The 27,963-nt window shown below is 47.2% G+C and overlaps 1 protein-coding gene across 2 annotated transcripts in view; it reads right to left on the reverse strand.

The window, feature by feature from the left end:
* Nucleotides 1–8,799: 8,799 nt before the first annotated feature.
* Nucleotides 8,800–27,963, reverse strand: part of FBXO15 (F-box protein 15) — a 31,319-nt gene continuing 12,155 nt past the window's right edge. For both annotated transcript variants that reach the window (XM_064480433.1, XM_064480434.1), the window contains exons 6-9: nucleotides 26,788–26,870; nucleotides 25,701–25,843; nucleotides 13,170–13,294; nucleotides 8,800–9,166 (exon numbers count right to left, since the gene is read on the reverse strand). In XM_064480433.1, the coding sequence (XP_064336503.1) occupies nucleotides 8,897–9,166; nucleotides 13,170–13,294; nucleotides 25,701–25,843; nucleotides 26,788–26,870 (621 nt within the window). In that variant the 3' untranslated portion in view covers nucleotides 8,800–8,896. The remainder of the gene's footprint in view (nucleotides 9,167–13,169; nucleotides 13,295–25,700; nucleotides 25,844–26,787; nucleotides 26,871–27,963) is intronic.

Here is a 27,963-nt window from a genome sequence, read left to right on the forward strand (position 1 = left end):
GGCTCACCTGGACCTGCTGGATCCAGAGCTGCAGTTTAACCAGCTCTGCAGGTGAAGCATCAACACATCAGAGCACAGCCAGGAGCTGCAAAGACGGCAGACACAGGGGTGGGGGGGGCCAGGGGGGTGAACAGCTAGAGCAGGAAGGGTGTGGCCCAGAGCCTCCCTTTCCTGACACTCCCCTTTTTTAAAAAATCTCTGAAGCTTTAAGCCTAACAAAACTAACCTAAAGAGGTAGCTGTGCCACTGAGAGGAGAACTTCAGCCCCTGGGGGAGCCCCAACACCGCAGCCTCCCACCCCAGCCCCCACCCCCACCACATGTCTATTGTCCTTGGTAGGGGGAGGGGGAGGGATAAACTGGGAGTCTGGGATTGGCAGATACAAACCACTATATACAGAACAGACAAACAACGAGGTCCAACGGTAGGGTTCAGGGAACTAGAGTCAATGGCTTGTAGTAACCTGTGATGAAGAATGTACATGTATAACTGAGTCACTGTGCTGTCCACCAGGAGCTAATACAACACTGTGAATCAACTATAGTTCAATTAAAAGAAGTTTAAAAATAAATGGGAATAAAAAGATCTGAAGGCTACCCTCAGTGTTCTGTCCAAGAAGCCATGGTCGGCATCCAACACAGGACTGGGTTTCAAGCCCACGCAGACTGTGAAGGGAACAGTTCCCTCCGTGGCCCAAGCATCCATGTATCAGTATGCGGGAGCCACTGCACACAGAACTAGTGCTCCTGGCGGCCATTAGGTTTGTAACATAAGTCACAGTGATTATGACGCATAGTTGTACTTCCTAATTTAACAACACCTTTGAGGAGGACACAGGATGGTGACATAAATCTCTGAGATGACGTTACGCAGCTCTCTGCCTCCAGAATGAAAATGTGAACCTTTTCCCAGAACCAGAGTGGAAGGTTCTCCACAAAACAAAGTTTTGCCATCTGGGGACTTTTTCTTACAGAGAGCTTCGAGCATTTCTTTGAAAAATAGTTATGAATGTTCCATCATTACCTCCTCGTGATAGAGGGAAGAGCCTCCGATGTGTGACTCGCACGGAGAGCACGTGGGAAACAGAAACGTCATGCGGCCACCCTAGAGGGCTGCTTCACAGCAACCCCCGCACAGCCTCATCGCTCAGGCAGAATGCAGGACGGGGCGGGCTGGCAGGTGAGCCGTGCAGCGGTGGCCATCGGAATCTTATTACAGAAAGAAAGGATCTTGTTCTGGGAAAATGGGTGGATGGGGTTTGTAAATCCGCAAAAGACACCACTTGGTATCTCATTCCGTGACAACCACAATTCGTGTGCCCTAATCAAAGGCAAGAAAGCAGGACACGCCGGAGAAGCACAAGAGCCAGGGCGGCGAGGACCCCAGGGTGTAGGTTGTGTGTAAGTAAAAGACTAAGTGATTTTCACCACAGGCTCCGCAGTCCAGCCACATCAGGCTTTAGCAGCAGAGCTCAGGCAACCATGAACTAAATTTCAGATCTGCAAATACCTTACTACATTAGCAACGTTAACAGAATTACAGATAAAAGGTACTCATAATCCCATGGCTTCAACAAACCAAACATGGCCACTAAGCATGTTCTTACATGCTCGTTATTTCTTCCGAGTCTAATGTTCTCATGTGAACATTTAGTTACCATCAGTCTTATTTTGGGTTTACTATTTCCACCAAGTCTAAATGCAATCAAAACATCACTGCAGCTAAAATGGTCGAGTCCAGACACTCCGCTTTATTTATGCACACACGGCATGAACAGACTGCCCTTTTTTCTCATAGGGACAATCTTCCACGACTGAGTGAACTCCCCTCGGGAGGTAACTCAGATTTACTCCTCAGGCTTCCTCCGCTGGTGCTTTGAGATCTCCCTCAGCCCCTCTGTAAAACCAACAGAGGGAGGATCAGGTGGGACCAGACTTACTCGGTGCATCTCCTGGGGGGAGGACTCTGGCTAATGAGTCTCATTTTTCTTTTTTACAGTTAGTTAGAGGCAGGTGTTGGCACGACACGGCGAGAATACTCAGCAAGAGTTATCCAAAGAGAGAGCCCACTTCCTAAAACAGTGAGAGCCTGTGAGAGCTTCTAAAAAGGTGCCTGAACTGAGTGCCCACCAGGGATGTCGGCACGTGGAAGTACTGTCCATGTTGTCTTTTTTAAATAGTGGTAAGAACACTTAACATGAGATCTACCTTCTCAATAAATGTCTCAGTACGTAAGATAGCATCGTCCACTACAGGCACTGCATTGTACAGCGGATTTCTAGAACTTACTCACCTTGTATGACAGCAACTTTAACTCCGTCCCCACTTCCCCCTCCCCCAGCCCCTAGCAGCCACTATTCTACTGCTTTTGTGAGCCTATTTTAGATCACAAACTGGAGTCATCTGGTATTTGTCCTTCTGTGACTGGCTTATTTCAGTTAGCACAATGTCCATAAGGTTCACCCGTGTATGGCAGGATTCCCTAATTTTTTAAGGCTGAAGAATATTCCAGTGTGGTGTACACACCACACTTTCTTTATCCATTCATCTGTGGACGGATATCTAGATCGTTTCCATGTCTTGGCTATTGCAAATCACGCTGCAGAATAACGCTGCAGTGAACGCGGTGGTGTGGGAACCCCTTCCAGATCCTGGTCTCAGTTCCTTCAGATATACACCCAGAAGGGGGATGGCTGGATCACGTGCTAGTTCTATTTTTAATTTTTTGAGGAACTGTCACAGCATCTTCCCTAGTGGCTGCACCGTTTTGCATTCCCACTCACCACGTACAAGGGTTCCAGTTTCTCCACATCCTCACCAGCACTAGTTTATGGGTGTTTTTGAGAACAGCCATCCAAACAAAAGCCAAGCTGTGTGGGATTTTGTTGCTTGCTGGCTTCTGCTGTTGAGTTATAGGATGCCCATCCTGTCTCCCAGGAGCTCTCTTATTTTGCTTTCCACACTTAGGTCTCTGGTCTAGCAGGAACGTGCTTCTGGGTGGGGTGTGGCTGGGCCCACTTGTCTTTCCTCCAGACAGCTGGCCTCCCACATCAACTGGGAAATCCCACCCTCCTCCCTGCTCTGATGCACCTTCATCACCAAACACGCGGGGTGGGTGTCTGCTTCTGCACTCTGTCCTCTGCTCCATTTGTCTGTCCTTCTCCTGCACCAAGGGCGCTCTCACACTTCCTGGCTTTATCCTAAGCCTTCCTCCGTGTAGGCAGACCCTGCCCCCTCCACTTCATAGTGACTGGGTGACTCTCAGTTCTTTATGTTGGAATAACCAGTTTCACTGGTCTAAGGCACAATTCTTTCAGACAGTGATATCCGTTAGGCAGAGCTGGCTTCATTGTGTGTATTATTTACATCATGCAGACTGTCTACTCGATGTCGTGTTCTGGAGGGTCACGCGTCCACAGTGCACGCAGGCGTGTGTGGCCCCAGGCGGGCCCGGCTTTGTGCACCTCTGCGTATGTAAGCTCTGAGCCTCAGCTCCTCATTGTACGATATCACTGTTGTGCCTTCCACCCCACTGGGTCTTCCTAGAGACACAGGGAAGCTGGGTGCTCGGTGCCAGGCACACAATAACCTCCCGATTTTTTAAAGTGAAAGTTGTGGTTATTAATCATGGCGAATTTCTCACTTTCTCCCCAGGCAACATGGAGTCAGTGAGAGACCACTGTGTTTACTCTCAAGTCTCTGGGCACTTCTCTGAAGCAGACACATACAAATAAATGTATTTTTTACACCCATTTCACTGTGACTCAATTGGATGACGGTATGTCAATTAGCAGACACACACACCTGCCTGTGGGGCAGTTCCCAGGGTTCACTGTATGATCGAGAGGCTGAAAGTGAAGGGAAGGGCTGACCAAGCCCAGCAGTCCGGGCTGAGGCTGAGCCAGCTCAGGAAGACGCTAAAACCGACGCCCCGAAAGCAGCCCCCGACTTTTACACACTTCCCTGAGCACACGCCATCCCTGCGCAGCCTGTTCTGGAACAGAACGTAATTTTACGTGCCCCTGAAATGATGCGTGTGTGCGTCTGAGTCCCCGAGCAGCCGGCTTCTCATGTCCTGCTGAAGGCAGGGCCTGCTCGTAGCTGCCCCGTTAAGCCATTCTGGCCCCAGACCAGCCCTTCCTTTTCTGGGCTCCCACCAGTGGGAGATGCACCATTCAGCCCCCTGAACTGTGCAGCGCCCGTTCCCTGGGCGGCCCGCCGTCCCCTCTCCCTCGCCCGAGCTTGGTCCTGCTGCGCGTGCCGATGAGCACGGCTTTCGGCCCCAGTGCTGTCTGCAGCCGGGATCCACGTGAAAGCGCCCTCAGAGAGCCCAGGTGGTGCTCCTTGAAACCACAGGAGACCACAAAGGGCGCGCTAGGCGGAGCTTGGAGGCCGTGCTGTTCCGGGTACCTGGGGTGGGGCACCGACATGTCTGCCTGCAGTTTTTAATGCACGTTTGTTTAATTACAAGCACTGGAAAGGCATTTTTCACAGAGCGATTTTCCTGTGTGAACATTTCCTTCTGCAGCAGTTATAATCATTAGGCTTATAAGGAGGTGCTAATAAAAACAAGAGGCAACTACCAAGTCACATAAAAAACCATCTTACAAAAAGGTCAGTCAGATCTTTGGTCTGACTTTAAACCAGATGAGATTTTACACGTGGAGTACACCTGCAATAAAAATGCCCCTTTGCACACGTGGTGGGAACACTGCTGCGTGTGACTCACACTTGTTTCCTTCGCCAACTGCATAATGAAGTTTGCACCTCTTACTTTTCTTGAATTGATTCAACTCAACGAGCCTGTTCTCAATCCTCAATTCGCATTTGAGACACCCCAGCGTACCAGCTCCTCCTCCTTTGCAGACAAAATGGCTTCCTCTCTGACAAAGGAGTGTGATTAATGAATGCTTTTATTTCACGTGTCTGACAACTTAATTTCAATACATACGGTACTAAGATGGCCAACCCCCAATACAGCCAAATTACTTACATTGGGCATAATCTGTGAACATTTATGACACATGGAACTAATACTCATACGGTGTTAGTATTTTAATCCTTCTGAACCTCCTCTTCCCCCACGTCCCTTCCTACAGCCACACGCGGGGCGGAGCAAGGCAGGCACTGCAGCAGATTGGGGGGGGGGGGTCCGCCTGGCCCAGGCAGGGGGGAGGAGGCCGCACGTGCAGGAGCTGGGGGGTCCTGGCGGAGTGAAAAGCATCTCCTCGGGCAGAGCATCTGACCACAGAGGGCTGGAGCCAGCGAGGAGGGGTGGCATCGGCCAGAGGTGGGCTGCAGGGACGGGACTGCAGGGTGGCCTTTCCGGCCCCTCCACTGTGGACCCACCATTCTTCCCTCTGTAACTGGGCATCTTGTGGAGGGCACTCCAAGCCTACGCCAGCATCTTGCCTCTCATCACTGTCACCACAGATTTAGCACCCACTGATGGTTCTTGCTATGTTTATGCCAAATGGTGAAGACGAAAACTTTTTTGAAAACTAAAAGTTGATAACCCCAGAGACCTGTGTGCAGCATTGCAAACTACAGCCTGAAGGCCAGACACAGCCTGCCGCCTGTTGTAGTAAATCCAGGTTTTGTGGAACGTGAGCCGGCCCTTCGTTTCTGTACTGTCTGCAGCTGGTCTCATCTCTATGGCTCAGCTGAGTAGCTGCAACAGAACCCACGTGTCCCACAGAGCCACAGCTCCTACTGGGCCTTTTACAGAAAAAGTCTGCCAACCTCTGCCTTGGAGAAAGGATTACGTTCATGAAACAGGTACAGAATGTCTTATATGGAACTAGAAAAAGAACTCTTATGTAGACCTGGTTCATCAAAATAAAAAAAATTAAATAGAAGAGTTGAAAAAGAAAACTGAGGCACTACTACAGAAAGCAGTACAAAGGACTAAGAGATGGAAGATGGAAAAGATAAGAGACTTCAGAGGATCAATCCAGAAAAATTTAAAAAAACAAAAACAAAAATAGAACAGAAACTTGTACACGAAGTCTTAGATTAAAATGACCCATAATGAATGCTAAAAACCTACTCTCAAGGCACATATTTTGAAATGTCAAAATACCAAGAGTAAATTCCAAAAGCTTCCAAAGAGAAAAAGGTCAGATCACATGCAAAGGAAGATCGACCCAAGTGGCATTACATACACCAACGACAACCACAGATAAATGCTCATGAAAAGTGTTTTCAAAGCTCTAAGAAAAAATATTCCTCATCCTACAATTGGTAGCCAATTAAATTATTGGACATTTTCAGAAATTCATGGATTCCAAATGCACCTCTCACACCACTCCCTTCAACAGCTATAGGGGGATGCATGCTACTGAAGAAAGGGTCTGCAGTGGACCCTCAAATAACACGGGTTTGAACTGCACGGGTCCACTTAACACTCAAGTTTCTTTCAATAGTATATACTACTACACCACACGATCTGAGGCTGGTTGAATCAACAGAGACTGAGGGACCTAGGATACCAAGGACCAACTTTAAGTTATACTCGGATGGATTTTCAACTATATCAAGGGTCAACTCGAGCATTGTTCAAAGGTCAACTGTAACTCTAGAATGAAGATGATCCACAAGATTCACACAGGGAATGTCCCAGGATGACAGCTGTCCAGCAGGGCTAGAGAGAAGATTAAAACAAATAGAGGCAGAATTTCAAGAATGAAATAGCTTGGGGGAAGTAGTTCAATTCAGAGGTTATTTGATATGTTTAAGCATTTAGGGGAGGAAAAAAAACACTAAAAAATCGACCAACATATGAAAATCTGGACCTAAATCTTTAAGGAAAAAATCTAGGTGCATTGAAAACCAATGCAGGTTAAAAAAGAAGGCAATTATTAATCCAAGAAAAATATAAAGTTATAAAAGAGAGAAACATCACTGGGAACAAAATTAGTCATAGTAACAAACCAGAACAACGTATTTTAAATTGCAGTGATTATTTGGTCTGTTTCAAGAGGAGCAGTGTAAAAAAGCTGTATTTTATCTTCTGTAAATCACTATGTGCTAAAATCAACAAATCCAGAAACACCTACAGAAGAGTATTTAGAAACATGGATACAAATACAAGAAACTGCTTTACAAAGCTAAATATTCTCTCAACCAATGAAAGGGCCAGCGGGGGCGAGGGGGAGGCTTGCAGCATCGCTGGGTCACGTGTGCTGTGAGCACGTGGCTTTGATGAGACTCTTACACACGCTGTGACTGTGAACACCTCGCTTACCCTCCCCAGCCCTGGCCAAAAAACACCCCTTCAAAAGTTAGCCCAGATGGGAAGGGCTCCACATTCATCTATCCCGGCCACCTTGGGGCTCACACAGCTGCTGCACTTCCCTTAGAGCGGCTTCCACTGATGCGACAGCTACTGAGGACAGATGACAAGCCTGGCGCCGCATCAGGTGCTGGAGAAAGAGCAGCGAACCAGATAAGGAGGCCCTGCTCCCGGGACCCGCCGTCTGCGACGCAGACCAGTGCTGTGGCCGTGAGCCCCGTCTTCGGGATTCCCAGCTGTACACTACCCAGCCTCCCACATCCTCCGAATATCCTCAACTGTGGACGAGGACGACAGCTCTCACTTCCAGCATTCCCAGGACACCTAACCCAGCGGGCTCAAAGAGTCACTGTGCACTGTTCAGTGGGTATCTGCAATTCAGTCCTGCAGTCCTGCCACCTGCCCCTCCTGACACCTCATCCTCTTCTGTCTCGGCTCACTGCTCAAGCCTCTCCACCCCCAGATCTCACCCAGGTGGGGCAGGTGCTCCACATCCCCTCTTTGGTGAGACCACAAAGCAGCATCGCCCTGTGCTCTCAATGTTGGACAGAACTCAAGTTCCTCCCATCCCAGCAGCTGCAGCCCAAGACCAAGGAGGGCGGGACGGGGAGGGCACTTTCAGAGGAGGGATCCTTTTCAGCCTCACATTTCTTGGGTCAACAATCTAACGTCTGTCCCAAATCCTTTATCACTGTCTTCAAGCCTTTATTCTATACACACACACCCCTCAAGAGAAAACGGATCAGATAATAAGAGAAGGATGAGAAACTGAGGAGGAGTTTAAACACACATGTTCCCCTGCCGCTGCCCTGGGGGGGAACACACACATTTCAAAAATCACTGAGAATAACATTAAGTGAGAGATACAAATAGGATAAAAACTAATCAGTACAATCCAAAACAAAATTTAGAACCAAATTTAGAACCAAATCCCTGAAAAAATATGCTTAGATCACCTCCATTTGAACCCCAGGTGTCTGCCAATTCCCCTAAAACATGTTGGCCTGTCCTGGCCCCCAATAACACAGAGCTGGGTGTCGTAACCGTATCTGCAGCACACTTCACTCTTCTGAGGAATAACAATTTCTTCTGATGATTTCAGATTCATCTTTCCTTGTGAGGTAGATCATCTGTTTTACTTTTTTTTTTTAATACTGATGTGGCTGCTAAACACCACGAACGTGGCACTTTCTAATTTTAATGAATACCATGAAGTTCATATCTAAATACATTTTCTTATTTGGGGTCCTAAGCAGGAAAGAAAAAAAGCCTAGGTATACAACACACACACACACAGTGACCACGTGCTTAAGTAGAGTGGCTTGTTTTTTAAGTTGTAAGAGCAGAAGAGAAGTATCTTTTCTTTTTATTTTATATGAACTTCCACTGTGATGTGCTATTTTCATGTTTTTAAAATTTAACTTAATCTTCTAAACATTCACTTTAAAATGACTCAGGAATCATTTTGATGATTTTTCATTTTTCATGTGAAATAAGAGGACATCGAACAGACTATGGCTTTATTTTAACTTCCAATACCAAGAACAAAACTGGTTAGTCCAAAATAAACATATAACAGTAATGTGCCACCTGCTGCTAACATTCAGTATTTTGTCCCAAACCAGCGGTTTATTTTGGCCACGCTCAGGTAGAGCACCAGGCTGACGATAAAGTACTCCTCCGTCTCCTCGATCCACACCAGCTCCATGTGCACTCTTCCTTCCGGGTCCACGTAGTCAACATAGTACGTCTGTCCCAGGAAATGAGGGCCGTCAGGGGGCCCGGAAGAGGCTCTCATACAAACCGGGGAACTGAAACACCAGAAGGGTTTCCCACACTCATCCAAAAGAGTTATGTCCATTACAGAGCAACTCTACAAAATAAGCACAAAGATTTACAAGTGTAAGGAGAAAATGGCCAACTAGACTGATTTAATAAATGCAGAGCTGAAGTCTCGCCAGGAAGGGTGAACAGGAGTTGGGTGAAAGCGGGAACAGCATATGCAAACACGTGGAATACTCCACACGGCTGGAACAGGGTGGGGCGGGGCGAGACTGAGGCTCAGGAGGGCGGAGTCAGGGGTCAGATCAGCTCTGTCCATCACTGGACCCAGCCACCCACATGCAGCGGCCAGTGCCAAAAAAAGGCAGGTCAGACAAAGGAAGGAGAGTGGGGGGATGGGGCGAAAGCAGGGAGCACAGTGACGGGGCAGCGGTCACCATCCCACACCAGTGACCAGACAGTGAGAGCCCCAGTGACCAGTCGCAGTGATTCAGAGGAGAGAAGAAATGGAAGAAACACTTATGGGACAAACCGAGCAGAATCTGGTACTGGAGGTGAGGGAGAAGGGGTCTCATGTCCTGTTTTCTCTCCCACAACAGAAGTGCAGGATCTAAAACACCAAGTGAACAGACACCACTCCATGGAGACATGGGCTGGGGGAGGAGACAGCTGGAGACACTGACAATTATTAATACTATTAATCAGCTATATTTTACATTTATTTTTAACTGTGGTAAACTCATCAGTTCTCCAGCTGAACTACTGTGAAGTCCAAGCTCAGTGGCGTTAAGTCCAGTCACACTGCTGTGAACATCAGCACCGCCCACCTCCAGGGCTCTGACCACCCTGCAAAGCCAGAACCCCGGACCCGTCAGACAACAGCTGCGCACTTCTCTCCCCCAGCCCCTGGCAACCATATCCTACTTTGTGTCTCTAAGAGTTTGATACACTAGGCACCTCGTGTAAACGACTCCCACAGTATTTGTCCTCAAGGCTCATCCATGCTGTGGCTTGTGTCAGAATTCCCTTCCTTTTCTGAGGTGAAATAATACTCCACTATCTGTACGCACCACCTGTGCGTATCCCTCCATCCACCGATGGACACCTGGGTGCCTTCTGCCTTTTGGCTACTGTGGATGACGCTGCTGTGACCGTGAGTGTCCAGTGAGAGCTATATTGTTTAGCACATTTTAGGTACCGGACACTAATGCAAGCAGTTTACACGCACTAATTAACTTACTTCTCAAGACGCTGTGAGGTAGGAGCAAGGCTGAAACCGTCTAACACCTTTTCAGGTGTGTCTCATTTCCCATGACTTCTGCCCTATGCTAGTGTTTTTTTAACTGGAATTTAAATGCTTACTTCTAGAAATCAGCAGAAACTGAGCATTGATATCTCTATTATACGCATACAGACATGCTGTCAGTGTCTCTATACAGATAGAGACAGTGCCGATATCTGTCTAGAGAGAAGGGCAGAGAACCCCAGGCATGAGCATCAGCACAGCTTCTGGAGGTCTGCACACGTGGAAACGTGGTCATGAGCACTGGCCACATGGGCTTCTGTATGAGCCATCAAAAAGGGTCTTGACTCAAAAAAATGCATATCTTAAATTTAAGGGACACAAACATTCCAAAATTGAAAAAACCAAGATGGCTTAACAAGTGACTGGTGTGAACTGGTTCTCACCCAGGAGGAGACCCGAGTGAGGAGCCAGCCAGCAAGAAACACCCCGAGTCCCGCAGCAGTGTGCAGACCAGCAAGGGCAGCAGGAGCCCCGCAGAGACTGGGCCTCGCCCTCTGACGCCTCCCCAGGTCCTAGAACAACGAAGACCAGGCTGATGAGAGCCCGGACCATCGCCCCTCTGCTCCGGGCGCCCCAGGGACCACAGCCCCAGGCGGAGGGGAGGGCCTCCCCAGGGGCAGGCGCCCTGGGGCTGAGCACGGGAATCACAGCCAGCACTGGAACAAGTGGCTGTCAGCACGGCCCTCTGAGGGCGGAAACTCCGTGGCAAAACCCCAGATTACTGAGCTGGCACAGGGTCCCGCGAAGCTGGGCTCCCTCTAGCTCGTCGCCCTTCATGATCTCAACCACTGGGTTAGCAGTCCCTTGTCTTACCACTTAAAACCTCACCAAAGCCAGCAGCACAGAGCTGGTGTTAGAACCAGGTGCAGGAAGGGCCATGAGAAGAGAAGGCACCACCCAGAGGCCGACATTTCAGGGGCAGGCCAGGGGAGGGCGCCACAGGGAAACCAGGAGGGAGGGACGCCAGGCGAGCAAACCGCTCACCCTCCAAGCCCCTCAATGACTGACTCTCCTGCCTGGAGCCTTCAGCTTCAGCACTGGGACATCTGAAAGAACATCTCCCAGAACCGCCTCCATCTGAAAGTCCATGCTCTCTGGTCCCTGCACACCCTACAAAGCGCTGAGCACACAGTGGAAACACAAAACCCTCTAACAGCTTCCAAACAACACTTAAACTGAGATCCAGATTCTGTACCGGGGTGGCCTGCCCAGCGGGAGCTGCCCCGCTGCCTTCCCAGCGGCCCTCCCGCCGGAGGTCCAGGGTCCAGGCAGCAGGGAGCCAGGTGACATGCAACACCGCATTTAGGCCCTGGCAGGCACAGGCAGATGGAGGGGTCCAGTGGGCACACAACCTCGTGTACAGTCCTGGGGGGGGGGGCACAGGGGCCTCGGCTACCACCTCCTCCTGGAACCTCACCCCTCCTTCTGCACCCTGCCTGAGAGCCTCCTCTTCCTTTTGGCTCCTTCTCCATAACAAATGGCTTCTGTCCCTCTGGGGGTGGGGGTGGGACGGGGGATGTTTTCAGAACCTCCGTCAAGCCTTCCTCCCACTCACCCTCCATCCTTGTCCTCGAGAGAGCTACTTCCAGTTGTCCGTCCCCAGGTTGCTCTCCCTGGGCTTGACTGTGTAGGCTGCACACCGCAGCAGTAGGCACAACCCATCTTCCTGGGGGCGGGGAGTCAGCCCTCCTTGCCTGCACCCTCTCACCAGTGACCTTGGCCAGATGCAGAACCCACTGTCTGGGGAGGGCACAGGCCTGGCCCACACAGCAGTGGCATCTTCTCCTGAAGGGTTTGATTTTACAGGCATCACCTTCCTTCAGCTCCACTTGACAGCAATACTTGGCAGCAAGCTGGCCGAAGCATCTTTCTTAAGGGGGTGGGGGACAGCCACCTGCAACCCCTGACCCTGAGATGTGCCCTTAGGGGTGCTGCCGACCTCAACTCTCCCTGCGTAAAGCAGAGCCAGAGTCACACTGGAGTATCTCGCTTACATTAAAACTGATGCCAAGCTCCATGCAGATTTAGAAGTAACATCAAAATAACACCACAAATGCCAAGTCATGAAAGAAAAAGCGACAGGAATAAGGACAAGAAAAGCCTCACCAAAAGAATCACCATCAGTCGACGCCCTGAGAGGATCGGAGGGCAGGCAGACCGGGAGAGCGTCCGATGCTGACCGCACCGGACACTCAGCAGGTCTGCCGGCCGCTCAGCACGACTTTGCAAGACAGCAGGGGGACCACTTACAGAGCAACTGCCCTGTGTGGAGCCACCATAAGCATGTCTACATGTATTTTAAAACATAATCTGGCTTAAGAAACAATGACTTGCCTAAAATGTGATTTTTTTTAAGTTGAATAATCTACGATATAAAATACCTGTTTCCTGGAACTTACAACTGCAATAAACGTTAAATTGGTGTGTGAATAATTAAGATGTTTTTGAGTAAATGCTTTTTGCCTGGTCCAAGCTGCAGCTCGGCTCTTCCTCCACAAAACGAGCAGCCGGAAGGGCTTGGACGGAAGGCAGGGTGCGGCCAGCGCTGCTGGGAACCGGCGCTGCGTGCACCCACCCTCCCGGCCACCACGCTAGGTGGAAAACAAAAGGCGCTCAACAGGCATTTGAAAAACCAATCAACTGACTGTCACTGGCTTAGAGCACGTGCACAAATCTTCAGACACCAGAATAAATGTAGGATTTTCAAAGCAGCATCATACATGTATATCAACAGACACTTTTATTATTAGCAACATACAGGTTATTTTAAGAAAAGAAAACAAATTACCTTTATACAGCCATCAAAAATATTAGTTTTCCAAGAAAGGCCAACTTTTCCAATAAGAGGTACGTGTTCGACGTTATTTTTAGAACTTATCACAATGAGCTTCGCATATTCATTTTCTATGTATCCTGAAAAGATGTAAGAGTTTTAACATTACTATATACCAATGCAGGACAACAAGTCAAGACTCCTCAGGTTCGCTGCCCAGTGAAGGAAGCTCCCATAGCTACATACTGGTGGGGGTGGGGGGACCCCAGCAAGGCTGACTCGGGTGTCTGCCGGAGGCCAGGGCGGGACCGCAGCTGCACTCCAGAGGCAGAGAAACGAGCGCGCCCCAGAGTGAGACCCAGACGTGCCTGAGCACGGAAAATGGAAAATCCAATCTGTGGAGCTTAAAAAAACAGATGCCAGATATTGCACAGAAAAGGCACTAAGCATGAAGGAGAAGGAGAGAGATGTCTGGAGAAACAAGGGGCGAGAGCAAGCGGATGTGGAAGAGATAAGGGAAGGAGCCCAGCACACGAGGTCTTGGCACAGCGTGCAAACAAGCAGAGACCCTGGCACGTGCTGACCAAGAGCTGAGACCAGAGTCCGGGCCGCGCCGGCGCAGCTGGGAGCTGACCAGGGGCAGCCGTGCTCCCGAGGCCCCGGGGGGGGGGGGGGCAGGCTGGCTGGGCCTCACATAAGGGTGCGCCCCAGGCACGCACTTCAATGCATCCTGAGGAGGGAGCATCACACGTGACCACGTCGGAGTCTTTGCCCGCACGTGAGTCGCAGGCAGGCAGGTGGAAGGAGAGTGGAGAAGAGCCCACGTCCTTTGACCCCAGGCTGTTTACTTCACAAGACAAGACAAAACCAAAGCGAAGCTGTCTTGGGAGCCAGAGCCCCATTCTAGAATTTCTATATGGTGTCCTCGCTTAAGTGTAACCAAAAGATTGGGAACAGCTGCCTCCTCACGGACAGGACTGGGCTCTGTGTGGGGCTGCAGCCCTGTGGGGCCAGGAGCCCTCCGGCTCCGAGGACAGAGGCACCCGGGTCCCCTCCCCCGCCAAGCGCTCAGCAAGGCCCCTGTGGCTCCTGTCCCGCTCTCCTAGGCAGTCACCTCGGAAGCACGAAGGAAGCAGGAGGAAAGCGAGGTCTCGGAGGAGGCATGGTAAGGTTGTCCTGATCTGACCAGACATGGCTCTGCTCCGTGTCACCGCACAGCCACGTGCCATCCAAGAGGCCCCACCTGGCTGGTGGCCCGCTAGTGCCACCCCGAGAACTGGAGGTCATTTTCCATGTGGCTTGGCCTCAGGGCACTGCAGAAAGTAGACCCCAAAGTACAGGAGCCAATAACATCTCAATGGCAACTGTCTGAGTTAATAGACATGAAATCTCTGTAGGAAGCAAGGACTGCAGCTGTTCCGTTGTTACTGGACATCCTCCCACTTCAGAACAACTGTAACGTCTTCACAAGTCAGAGAGCCTTCCACCAGCCCGCTGTAACTGCTTACGTTTCTCAGACAGAAAGAGGTGAAGCTCTTTCTACACATAAGCAATCTGCACACAGAACATGTGTGAAGGTTGAGTGTGAATAGAACAGGTCATATTTTTGAGTATTTATTGTACACTGAGCGTGTGTAAGCACTTTGTGCCTGGCAGCTTAAAAGAATACCTTAAAATAGCACCATTAATTAGGTGTTATAACTTTTGAACAAACCCACAGGTCACGCTGCAGGTGAGCGGCAGGAACCTGACCCAAACCCTGGCCTGTGTCTAGAGTCCATGTTACAACAGATTAAACAGATACAAAAATGGAGACACATGATCACCTACAGGTTTACAGACTAGCTGAGAATTTATAATGTAGATTTAGGTTCTCATGAAGTTTTGTTTCCATATTACCGCCAACAGAGAAAATCTATGAATGCGCAGACAAGACGCGCTGGGGAGGCAACTACGGCTCCGAAATCAGTGCTGATTTCTCCCTGCTCACCACCTCTCCACCCCGGCTCCCAACCTTCCCCAACTAGATCGTGAGCACCCCGGTGCCTTCACCGAGACATGTCCCTCACACCTGGGTCAGAGTGAACCCTGTGAGGGTGCAGCAGGAGGGAAAACAGCCTCTGACAAACGCATGGGCAGAGGCCTGGTGCTTGGGGCTGGCACGGGCCGCGCTCTGGAGTCCACCACTGGGTGAGAGGACAGTGCTTTCACAAGAGAAGCCACAGTGTGTCACACATACAAATGCAGAGTCCAGCGCTCCCAGAGACTGCGGGCTAACATATCCTTATTAAATTTCCGTGCTGCTTAAACCATTCAGAATAAATTCTGTTGTTGGAGACTCTAACCTTAACCTACCAGTATATAAGACCATCCTCCAAATGCAGAGAAATACAACTCAAAGCTCACTACCCTTGGCTTCTCATGATGAACACTTAGAAGCATGGACTTCAGAGTCGTAAGGACCTTATTCCAAACCCTGCACAGGCATTTACTAGCTGTGTGACCATGGTCAAGCTCCAAGCCAAGCACAAGGAGATACAAATAGTATAAAGCTTTGTGATTAAAGGAACTAAAAGTAAATATTACCAGTACAGGGTGGATTATTATAAATGCCAGGCTAACGTTGCTAAGCACTTTAAATGTATTATCTCAACAATAATATTCTATCTAAAGAGCCAAGCCTATTGCCAAGCAGAAAGCAAAAATGTACCATGTTCATGGATTGCAAGACTCAATACTGTCAAGACATCCATTTATCCAAATTGATGATATTAATAATTCAATGAGAAAAGAAAGCCTTCCCACAAATGGTGCAAGAACAATCTGCTAGTAATAATTGGGAAAATATAATGAACCTCAACCCTTGCCTTATCCTTAACACAAAAATTAATTAGGGATGGATCATAGACCTAAATGAAAACTAAAATCATAATCCAGCTGAAAGAAAGAATATCCCTATAACCTGGAGTAGGAAAGATTTTTAAGGCAGAAAAAAGAAAATAATACCATTTTAAAAATTAATAAATTAGATTTCATCAAAGTGAGAAGCTCTTGATCATTAAGAGACCACTAAGAAAATGAATAAGCAAGCCATAGACTAGAAAAAATTTTACAAAACATATATCTGACAAAGAACTGGTATTTAGAACATATAAAGAACTCCTACAATTCAGGAATAAAGAGAAAAATACTCTTTAAAAAAGAGAAAATGCAAAAGGATTAAGACACTTCAAAACAAGATATGCAAATAGATAATAAGCTTGCGGAAAAAGTGCTTAACATGACCTACCACTAGGAAAATGCAAATCAAAACCACAATGAGACACTGCCCCCAGCACATGCCAGAGCAGCTGAAATTTACAAGACTAATAACATCAAAGGTTGCGCAGGGCATGGAGCAATGAGCACACTCACACACAGACAATGCGAGTATACAATGGTACAACCACTCTAAAAATAAAGTCTGGCAATTTTTAATCGATAAACCTGCCCTAAGATCCAACAGTCCAGTCCTAGGTATTCAGCCAAGAGAAATGAAAACACAAAAAAGATTTTCACAGGAATACTATAGCAGCTGTATTCACAACAGCCCAAAACAGAGAACCACCCAAATTTCCTCTCTATCAACAGGAAAATACGTGAGCAAATTCTGGCATATTCGTTCAATGGAATACAACTCATCAGTAAACAGGAATGACTGTCAATCTGTGTCAGTACGGATGCACCTCAGACACTATGCAGAAGGAAAGAATACAGACACAGGAGAGTACGTGCCATGCGATCCCACTTATACCAAGTCCAAGAATAAACAAAACTAACCTATGGTTGAAAAAAAGAAAAGAAATATGTACATGGGAGGTCTTGTAGTATTCTTGCAATTTTTTCTAAGTTGGAAAGTATATCAGAGAGTTACAGAAAAAGCTCAGAAGGAAGAACTTCAGCCTTGGACATGAGATCCAGAGCCATCAAGAGCTGCTGTGGGAGGAAGTCAACTCAGATCACAATGAGGCAAGAGTGGCCAGAATGGGAGAGAGAGGACAGACAGACAGGCTGCTGGACAGAGAGTCCCACTGATGGGCAATGAGCCCACGCAGCAAACTGCATTTGAAATTAGACCTGCTCCTGGGTCCTTCAACATGAATGCTTTCTGCTAAGCCAGTTTTAGGTTAGGTTTTCTAGGTAGAAAATTAAGTTCTAGATAGCTTTCAACCAAAAATAATCCTTTTTTTAGTTTCAGGTGTAACTGCATTTTCTTAATTGGAGTATAGTTGATTTACAGTGTTTCAGGTATACAGCAAAGTGATTCAGTTATGCATAAATATATATTCTTTTTCAGATTCTTTTCCATTGTAAGTTATTTCAAGATGTTGAATATAGTCCCTAGGCTATATGGATCTATACAGAAGTGCTTTTTTTCTCTTTTAAAATAATTTTTGAATCAGAAAACATGAATACATTTCTAAGTAGAAGAGGAATTGATGGAAAACAGGTCTGAGAGAATGAAGAGACAAGAGACCAAGGGCTGAATAAAGGTCCCAGGACAGGTCGGAGCAAATGTATTTAAACAGGAGCAGAAACAGGGAAGACTGTTGTGGAAAGAAGTGAGACATCTTTTTCTCTAAAACAGGGAAAAAACAAGACTACAAGAAGACTGTGATCCATGGAGACACGCCGGCAGATGAGGGAGGAGGTGAGGACACACTGTGACTCCCGGCACAGCAGGTAGGGAGCCCGGAGACCAGGGAAGACAGCGACATCCTGGGAATACGAGGGGGGCCACCAAGAGCTGACTAAAGGATTTCCGAGCACCGACCAGGGGTAAGCTGAAACCTGACAGCCCCGTGGACGTGTGTCTGCGATCTTCTCCAAGGGGCTGAGGGGCAGTCACGAAATCGCCAAAGCAGCGTCGTGGGCGCAGATGGAGGGAGGCCACCAGGCGACAAGGAAAGGGACTCTACGGGGCGACAGAGGACAAGACCACTGACAGTGTAACCCAGGCTGCGCACCCAGAAAAACGGAGCTAGAAGGGGAACCAGAAGAATGAGAAGAAACCCAAACAGGCAGTAGTAGTGAGGAACAGGAACCACGCACAGTAAAGAAGGTTGTGGTCTGAGACAAGGCTCTGAGCTCCAGGTCCTGGAGAGTGAAGTCCAGCACACTCACACACACCAATCAGACTGACATCAGGGCAAAAACCGGAAAACCCATGATTTCTATTTTTTATTGGACTTAGTTCCTCAAACCACTTGTTTTAAGTAAGAGATTCTATTTCCACAGCTGCCTTATAAATGTCTATTAAAAAAGCACAATATCCTGTTTAAACAATATCCTTGGAAACAAAAATATAAACAAAATAAATAACTCATATCCTTCCTTTCAAATGATTAAAAGAATCAGGTCACCAAAGAGAAAGAACAAATCAAAATCTGAGGTCAAATCTCAAACAGAAGTCAAGAGTCCTGAAATGCAAAAACAGATGAAAAGGGGTCACGTAAAGGTTTTGGGGACCTCAAGGCTCCTCCTCACAGGCCCCGTGTTACAGGTGGGGTGGCCCCAGAGGACACAAACTGTGCAGCCCCAAAGGACCCCTCCTGGTTCCAGGTGCTGCTGTCACCATTTTGAACGTGGTAACTTTCTAACAAGGAGCCCGCGGTTTCACTTTGCACTGGTCCCACAAATCACGTCGCCTGTCCCACTTCAGTGAAGGTGCCAGTGACCCCTGATGAGCCCTGACGTAAAACGTCTGGAGGTCTGCGCCCCCTAGTCTGTGAGCAGTCATCTGCAGTGATGGTTTTCCACAACGGGTCACCAAATGAACACAACAGGAAAAATGTGAGTAACAACCACTGATGAAGATGCTATAAAGAATTATCTGCCCCAATTTCTCTAGATAACCACCACCTAGAAAGCACTGTACGTCTTCTAATGCCTTCCTGGTAGCAGGAATGCTTGGAGAGGATAATCTGACCTAGAAACATAGGAAGTAATTAGTATCGAGGAACAGAGGGAACAAAAAAGTATTTTTGGAATCACAAAAATAAAAATGGGATAACATGCTATTATATGAAAAATACCTTAAACAATAAAAACTTTAAAAGTAGAATTTCTTAAAGAGCGGTTTTCTGGGCTTACCAGTTTCTACTGCTGACGTGTTGAACAGCCCAATTTTTTTGGTAGGAAAAAAGAAGTTTCTAAGGCCCATAGCTTCTTTTTAAGCCTTCAGTATTTTCTTCTGTGCCTTACAGAGTAAGGCACTGAATATTTAATCTGTATTTTAATGAAAAGCATATTGCAAAATCCCTATAGAATATAGGACAAATCTAACAAATAGATAATGGAAACAATCCAGGAATATTTATTTACAATGGCAACACAAAAATGAGTTGAGAAAGGCATAGGACCTACAAAAAAACATTTCTCCCAAGGGCAGTGAAGAAAACTTAAACAGATAATCCAAAACCCTAAATAAAAACACATCAGTTCCTTCCAAATTAATGTACTCATTCGATACAAATCAGATCAAAATCCAAATAAGACAACTGACAATCTGGCCAAGTGATTACTAAATGTATCTAAAAGAATGAATAGATGGAAATAACTGAGAAATCTTTGATCAAAGTTCATGAGTAAGAAATTTTATATTGGGGGAGGGACGCATTTTCATAACAAAATACACAAGTAAAGCTTTAAATATCTTCCTGCCTAGCGGAGATACAAGAGGAAGGGGCCCTGGTCCCCAGCAGAGAGAGAGGGTCCTGAGAGGGACGGGTGTGGGAGTCGCCAGGCTGGTGTAATTTTTATGTTAGTCAAAAGGAAGCATGGGTTTAAAAAACGAAGAGAAATTATCTAAAGGGGACACAGGTGAACATTCCCCTGATCTTGAAAGTGGAGACCTTCTCTGTGTAAAAATTTTGGAAGAAAACAAGAAGAAAAGACTGATTACATACAACTGAAAGCTTTCGAGGGATTCAAAACAATATACACCAGATTAAAAGAAGACAAAATGGGGAAAATATTTGCAACAAATGTAACTCATATAAACCTTGTAAACGTTTAGAACAATGGAGCCAATCAAAAACAAATGAAAATTCAATTAGAAAAGAAATATAAAAACAAGACAACACTAGCAGCACGCCACATTCTGGAGGCACTCCCCATTTCCTCCTGTTTCCGCACTTCCGTGCTCCAGGCGGCTCACCTGGCGGGTCCAACGCGCTGGCACGCACCTGCCACAGGCGGTACTGAGGGGAGAGCCCATGAAGACGCCCCTGAAACGGCCTACCTGACAGCTGCTATAATAACCATAAACCTCTGCCCCAGTCGGCAGGCTTTTCTAAATAGTCCACCTAACATTCAGACAGGTGCAAATGTAAAACTTTAAATCTGATGTCATTTTCACTCCCTGCAGCCGCCCCTACCGTGCTGAGAGTCAGGCCAGGGGGCTCAGACCTCACTGATAACATGGACCTCTAGGGCCGTGCTGAGCAAACATCTTATCTGTGATAGGGAGAAAGTGTTCTTAAAAAGAGGGGCACAGTGCTCTCACCCCTACTGTAATGGCACAGTCGGGATTTACTAAACATGCCACCTGGTACCACAGGAGAGTTTCTCAAAAACCATAGAGGACATTTGAGTTTGTACTTCTGTAAAATGTGAGACCAACTCTGAGGGCAACAGTGCCCCCTGCTGATTCCTAATCACACAACTACACGCAGAGGACCCAGGGGAGTCTAGTGTGAAGTCAGGGTGACAATTTCTTCTTATGAAAACAACAGATGAAACGTGAATTCCTCCCACCAGTCTCCCGTTCTCCTTCATTTACTCAGCCTCGTACACGATAATCATCCGACTGTCTCAGCCGTGGGTCAGCATCAGCGGAACACCGGCTTCAGCAGAGCTTCGGCAAGCCAGCAGAGAAGGGCCCCCGCTGGCCACACTCGTGGTGCAGCACTCTGAGAAGACAGAGGCACGCACACAGGAGATCACCTCCAGAGCACACCGCATGGAGGCAAAGGGACAGAGGAGCCAGTGCTTAAAATCCTCATCTCTGGAGTCAGACTCGGATGCAGACGCAGCCCAGCCAGGCCTGCTATGAGGATTAAGGGAGGTGATGAACGTAAACATAAAATGTTCAGCAGGAACCTATGGCAAGCGCCCGTAAATGCTCTCCGGCACCATCGTCGTCGTCGTTACCAAGGGCCGAGCTCAGGAACGGGGATCACACACACAGCTTACTCAACGTGAGGCTGTGTCTGCAGGGAACCAGGAGGAGGCATCCTCTTCTCTGAAGCTCCAGGCTCCCCCGACTCCTTAGACAGGCCTTAAGCCAAATCCTGGAGAACAGAGATCGTGTCGGGTAAGATGGGCACCGGAGGACCCGGGGCTGGCGTCCAGGGGAGTGGGAGACCCCGGCCTCCGTGAATACCCACCCAGCACACGCGTTTGTGCCCTGAGCAGAGACGAGGGCACGCTACCCCCTCGGCAGTGTATAGCAGGAAAAAGGGTGAGACTTCATCCTCTGTTTCAAACAGCAGGATAAAGGTAAATGGGTTGAAGCAGACAGAAGCGAACCCGGGCCCAGTGAAAGGTGGAGTCGGCACACCCTCACGGCAGTGGGCGGGCTGGTCCCCGGGAGCAAGGCCAGCCCAGCAGGGGCCACTCCCCACACCCTCTTTCAGCCCCTTCCCGAGTGTGAGCGTCTGAGAGTCTGGGCACAGCTGCAAGAGTGCTGCAGAGAATCAAGACGCCTGACAACTAAACAATCCAAGCAGCCTGAGAACTCCAAACTCCAGAAAAAGACCAAAATAAACCTAGACAGACGGTTTCCAGGAAATCATTCAAATATTAAAACTACCTCAGTGAAAAGCAGGAAACCTGATGATAGCTGGATCAGAAGCAGCTTTTAAAAATTAAAAAATGGAAAATATAGATACTCTGTGAGCTTAAGTAGGAAACACTAAAAACCAAATAACAAACTAGTAGCTTAAAAATAAGCATGTGTGTGACAAGAGGAGCTTATAGAGATTCTAGGATGTTAAACAATAGAAGATGTGCCAGTGAAATTCACTATATTAATGGTGTAAAGGAGAAAAAATCATATCAGTAGTTGCCCAAATGTATCTGGTAACATTTAACAATCATTCCTGATTTTTTAAAAATCCTAAAATTCCAAGAAAAAAACATACTTAGTGATAACACATTTTATTAACTTAATTCCCCATTAAGTTAAAAATACCTTCTCATAGAGGGGAATTTGCCAATGTCTTTCAGAGTTAATGCACGCATTTACCTTTGAGCTAGCAATCCTATTTCTAGGAAAGCATCCCAAAGACAAGCCAGCAGAATACAAAGTGATAAATGAACAAAGCTACTCACTATACAGTCGCTGCACCATCATGTGCAGCAGCAAAGGCTGGAAGCCACAGAAACAGACATTAAACTACCTACCTACACGTGTTTTAAAAAAGAGAACGAGAAAGATCTGTATCTCATTCTAAAGACTAATCTCCAAAATGTATTATTAATTGGGAAAAACTAAGGAACTTAAAAGTAAGTACAGTATGCCTCATTAAAAAAAGACTGAGAGAAATATGAATATCCTGATGTATAGCATTACATATTCAAAAAGAAACATTTACAGAGTAAACCTTAGGCTAATATAAAGGGTTACGTTTGGAGGGAGGGAAAGAACAGAAGTGAAGGACAAGGACACAAATGAATGTCTCTGAGCTACACTGTTTCATAATTTCAACTTTGGATCATATATACCTGATACGTAATTTTTAATGTAAAAATAGAATCAAAGCAGTCCCGAAAAATAAAAGATCAACTGAAACAAATCACTGTGATTGTATATCAATGTGGTAGCATAACCACACAGAGAATTACTTTAGGCGACTTAACTTTTTCTTTCTAACATGATATATCTTAATCACATAAAGAACCACAAGGAAAATCTTAGTTAAAAGAACATTCAACAGGTTCATCGTTAGTAATAATATCAGTATTTTTCTGAAATTATATATTTTGATATTTGGAACAAAGACTTTCAGCATAAGAAATGCAAGTATATAGTCAAAAAAGTTAATTAAAAACCCTAAGATCTTTAATGAATGCATGACTTATTTTTTCACATTATAAAATCTACAAACTTTGTAGCTCTGCCTACTGAAAACCCTAAAAGGAATGAAAACCCAAGAGCAACGTGCATCCCTAGGGTCTAGGTTATAGTCTCTAAATACCACAGTGTAGTGGGAACTAAAAGGAACCAGAGCTCCTGGGGAAAACAGCCAACTCCAGGCCTGAGCAGGAAACAGACAAGGTGAGCAGTACATTGTCACGTTAGAACGCAGGCGAGTTACCAGAGACGACCAGAGTCATGTGAACAGAACAGGAGCAGATGACCAACGACAGGACAATCTGAATATCACAATAACAATAAAAAGAAGAATGGCTGCAAGTAGACTAAAATGTATAATGTCTATTTTTTAAACCATGACTTCATAATAATACCCACCCCCCACAAAAAAAACACTTACAAGTCATCTATGAAGACTACGAGAGCATTAGTCCCTATTCTGTGAGTTAATAAAGAATCAAGCCTGTCCTGCATTAATTATATTTCATGGTAACTAATTAGTTGGTAAGAGAAAACTCTTCTTTACAGAAGAATCCTAGTAATAGATGTAGAAGGAATGACAGAACTAGGGAATCATCATTCTGCAATCTCTAATAAAACAATGGATATAAGCACCCCCCATCTCTAATAAAATAATGGCTGTAAGCACCCATGATCAGGTAAACATAGAGAAATCTACAGTAGAAGGAACAGGCTGAAAAATCCCTGAACCCACTGATCAACCTTAACATAACTAATATTCAGACAAATTTCTTGAAAGACACAAAATACTAAAGCTCACTCAAGAAGAAACAGATAACCTAAATAGCCCTACATCTATGAAAGAAATTCAAACTGTAGTTAAAAACGTTCCCACAAAGAAGCTCCAGGCGTAGATGGCTTCACAGGTGAATTCCACCTACCGCTTAAGGAAGAAATACTGCCAATTCTATGCAAAATCCTCCAGAAAAATTCCCAGCTCATTCTATGAGATCTGCAGTGGCCTGAAACCAAAACCACACAAAGACATTACAAAATAATTAGAAGATATAACGGAAGAGAAGTAACAAAGACGAAACAGTTACTAAAAAATCTTAAGAAATGTGCAAAATTAGTAAGAAGAAAATTCTGATTCACTCCCAAAAGACATAAAAGTATTTTTGAATAGACTGAAAGACAGTCCACATTCCTGGGCAGGACAGCTCAACAGCAAAGGTGTCAGACCACCCCAGGCTAACACATACATTTGGCATAATTCTAACAGAAGTGTCAACAAGCAGAGAGCCGTAGAACCCTGCCTGAGCCAAATGCAGAATGGAGGTGAAGACTGGAGAAGAACAGAGATGTACCAAAAGGCAGAGAAGCCAGCCTGAAGTAGATCCCACTGACCAAACTGGGGACAGTTTTAGCTTCACAAAGAATAATGTCTGTAACTGATTATAAGTTACTGAGTAAATAAAAACCCAAAAGTCCAAAGCGACACTAAACAAGAGAGAGAGAGAGAGAGAAGAGCATGCATTCAAAATCACTTCCACCACAGGAGGTGACTATTTGACTATCAATTTCCTAATCTGAAGATTGGTGGTTAAAAGAGAAAGGACTAAAGCATTTACCTGCCATTACAGGAATTCATCCAGTTGATGAGGGAAAGTTCTATACAAAAGCTCTGCTAATAAATGTAGATGTAACGACAGAATTTAACAATCACCATTTTCTGAACTCAAACAAAAAAAACTGATTTAGGCAAGGATTATTAACAGATGTCAAATTCTTCAGGTGAAAGAATTCAGGGAACAGGATGTTCAGAAATGAAGTATATAACTTCCCCCATAAAACATTCTTACACCAGATGTTAAATTTGAATCTATGCAAGCCTCTCCCTGAACTTCAACATTACGGGATCTGGAGGGATGACAGCAGAGGAAGAAATCAGAGAGCCCCGCACAGGGCAGGCGCATCCTTTCCTCTCTTCCTCTTAGCTGCAGGCTCTCCCTCCTCTGTCTGCTCCAGTCTGCGTCTCAGCTCTGGGGAGCCTGATAAACATCGGTGCAGGGCAAACAGGGGCTCATTTTTCTTCCTTCTCATCCTGGACCAGCACTCACTGGCCCTGTTGGCAAATTTACCAAATTCCTTTGAGAAAGGGAAGAAGTTGGGGTGGGAGGTGGGGAAGTGGTAGGGCAAAGCAATGAGGAAAGACTCAGCAGAAAGGTCAAGGAAAGAACATTCCAGAAGGTAGGGCAGGGGTCATGGTGATGAAGGCAACAGAGCTGGCAGCTGAGGTACCTCACAGAGTGAAGCGGGGGCGTCAGTCCAGGACCCGGGTAAGTGGCCAGTCAGGGGCGTAATTCTTAAGTCAGAAAAAAAAATTGGTCCCCTCGCCTCTCTGACCTTTTCATTTCACACTGAAACCCACACTCAGCGAGGTTCACCTTTCTTGGTGAAGAGGTTGCGGAATGTACCACACAGGCAGAAAACTCCCCCACTGTGCATGTCGACATGGAGCTGGTAGCCATGCAGTCCACACTCTGGGCTGTCATCCAAAAGGGGGGTATGAGGAGGCAGCTCATAGGGGCTAAAAAGCAAAACAGAACATACACGCACATTTGTCAACACCAGAGGTAAAACACTACAACTGGAAAGAATCTCTAAAACATTAACATCCATTCAAAGTACCAGCTCCTAACAAACCTCCCAGAGTGCCCAGAATGTTCAGTACAACAAACTCAGAAGAACAGCCCCATGTTCCTTTCACCAACATCTAAACAGGCAGAGGTTCCCTGCGCACCCACAAGACCACCACGGCAGAGCGTGGCCCTGATCTGCCTGGGACAGCAGCCCTGCTCCCCAGTGGTCATGGAGCCCAGGGGACGGAACGCTCAGCAGGAAAACATGCCAAACAGCAGCCCTGCAGCTCAGGAACCTGGCAGGAGACCCAGAGCCATGAAGAAGCAGTTTCAGTCAGCGAGAAACACGTTTCTATATAAGGCAACACGCTCAGAAGCATTCACGAGCTTTTCAGGTTCAGAAAAAGGCGGGGACGGGGGGATAGGGAGGCTAAGCCCTGTGGGTAGGGGATGAGAGGTTCAGTGACATGCAAAGCCCCCACCCATGACCTTCAGGATCATTAACAGACAGGTTATACCAACCAAGCAAAACCACACCTGCAGGCCAGACCCAGGGGCGTCGGTCTGCCTGCCTCTCAGGACACGAGAACGCACATCCGTGCAAAGTACCTGCGGCGCCTGGGTGCGCCGGCATCTCGTCAGACGAGGCGACCCCGCCTGGTAAACCGTCCTCTGCAGGGTGCGTCACCCCCAGCCCAAGCAAACAGCGCGAAGTGTTGCTCATGGGTAATTCAACTGTCTCAGCAACAGCCAAGTAATCATGCCTGCTGGCTTGTGTCTACTGACTAAAAACAGTACCCCTGTGGCCGTTCTCAGGACGTCAAAGCGCTATCAGCGTCTAGCCCCTCGCGCTGCCGGCAGCACGCTTCACACACCGCACACAAATACATACACAGCAGCCGAGCCCAGCGCGCTCCTCTCGACCAGGTGATGGAAATGCAGGTGTGCCATGACAAAAGCCAGCTCCTCCTCCCTCTGAAAAGGTAATTAAGAAGAATACATTTTTCAACTGAAATATTTTAATTTTTCACAAGGCTGTTGTGAAGATCTCAGCACATTCATCTCACAGAGAGATGGGGTTTCTCATAACTTTAAGGTCAGCACAGTGCGAATGCATTATTGCCGTCTAATAAGACTTACACATCACACTGACAGCAGGGCCACAATTCACCCAAGTATGCAGAGCACGTGGTGCAGAGGAGGAACACCCCAGTGCTTGTGACCATCAAAGTGCTGGATCACACATGATGACTGTGAAAACACACACTGCTGGTTCCTGGTTGTCTCAAACTCTTTTCAAAGGTAAGGGTAATACTGATAAGACCTTTGCAGTATGAACTGCACACACGCTCAGCAGCCGTGGCATGCTGTTCCTCTCAAGGACCCATTTGACTTGGCAAACCCGGGAAGGACCAGACTCAAACATCACTCATCTAGCAGGGTGAGCAGCAGAATACAGGAGCATCCAGGAACACTCATCCATTTCTCCCCGGGCTCAGGGGCATCGCCAGGTGGAGGTGACCTGTCGGAGGCCTGAAGCTGCCCTTTTCCAGTGACCAGTGGGACAGCTGCATCAAGTGGAGCCCTTGCCACTGTGCGGCCAATCCAGACTAAGTCAAGAGCCCAGAGCCAGCCAAGGGCTGCCCGGCCTGATGGCCACAGTGGGGCAAGGATGGAAGAGGCCCGGGAGGCTGGCATGGAGACCTGGGCTCTGCTGGTCGTGGGCACAGACAACTGCTGCTCTCAAATCAAACCTGGGGGCTACTGTCCTCACAAGTCCACGGGCCACAGCACAGATGTAAACAAGCGCATGGGGCATGTGACCCTGATGCCGTCTCACTGGTGGGATCGCCCAGAAAATGACCCCCAGAGGAGGAGCTGGTGGATGAGAAACGTCACCAGTGGGAGCGGACACTCCGGGACACCCTCCCGAGAGGACCACTCACCCACGTCCACAAGCAGGAACACGTCTGGGGCCCCCGGGTTAAATGCACAGGGAGAGAGAGATTCTCTGGTGGAGGAAGGACATGAAAGGGACAGAGGCAGGACCACGGCTGATGAGGAAGAG

Source organism: Camelus dromedarius, chromosome 28 (assembly GCF_036321535.1).
Source record: "Camelus dromedarius isolate mCamDro1 chromosome 28, mCamDro1.pat, whole genome shotgun sequence".
NCBI classification, from domain to species: domain Eukaryota; kingdom Metazoa; phylum Chordata; class Mammalia; order Artiodactyla; family Camelidae; genus Camelus; species Camelus dromedarius.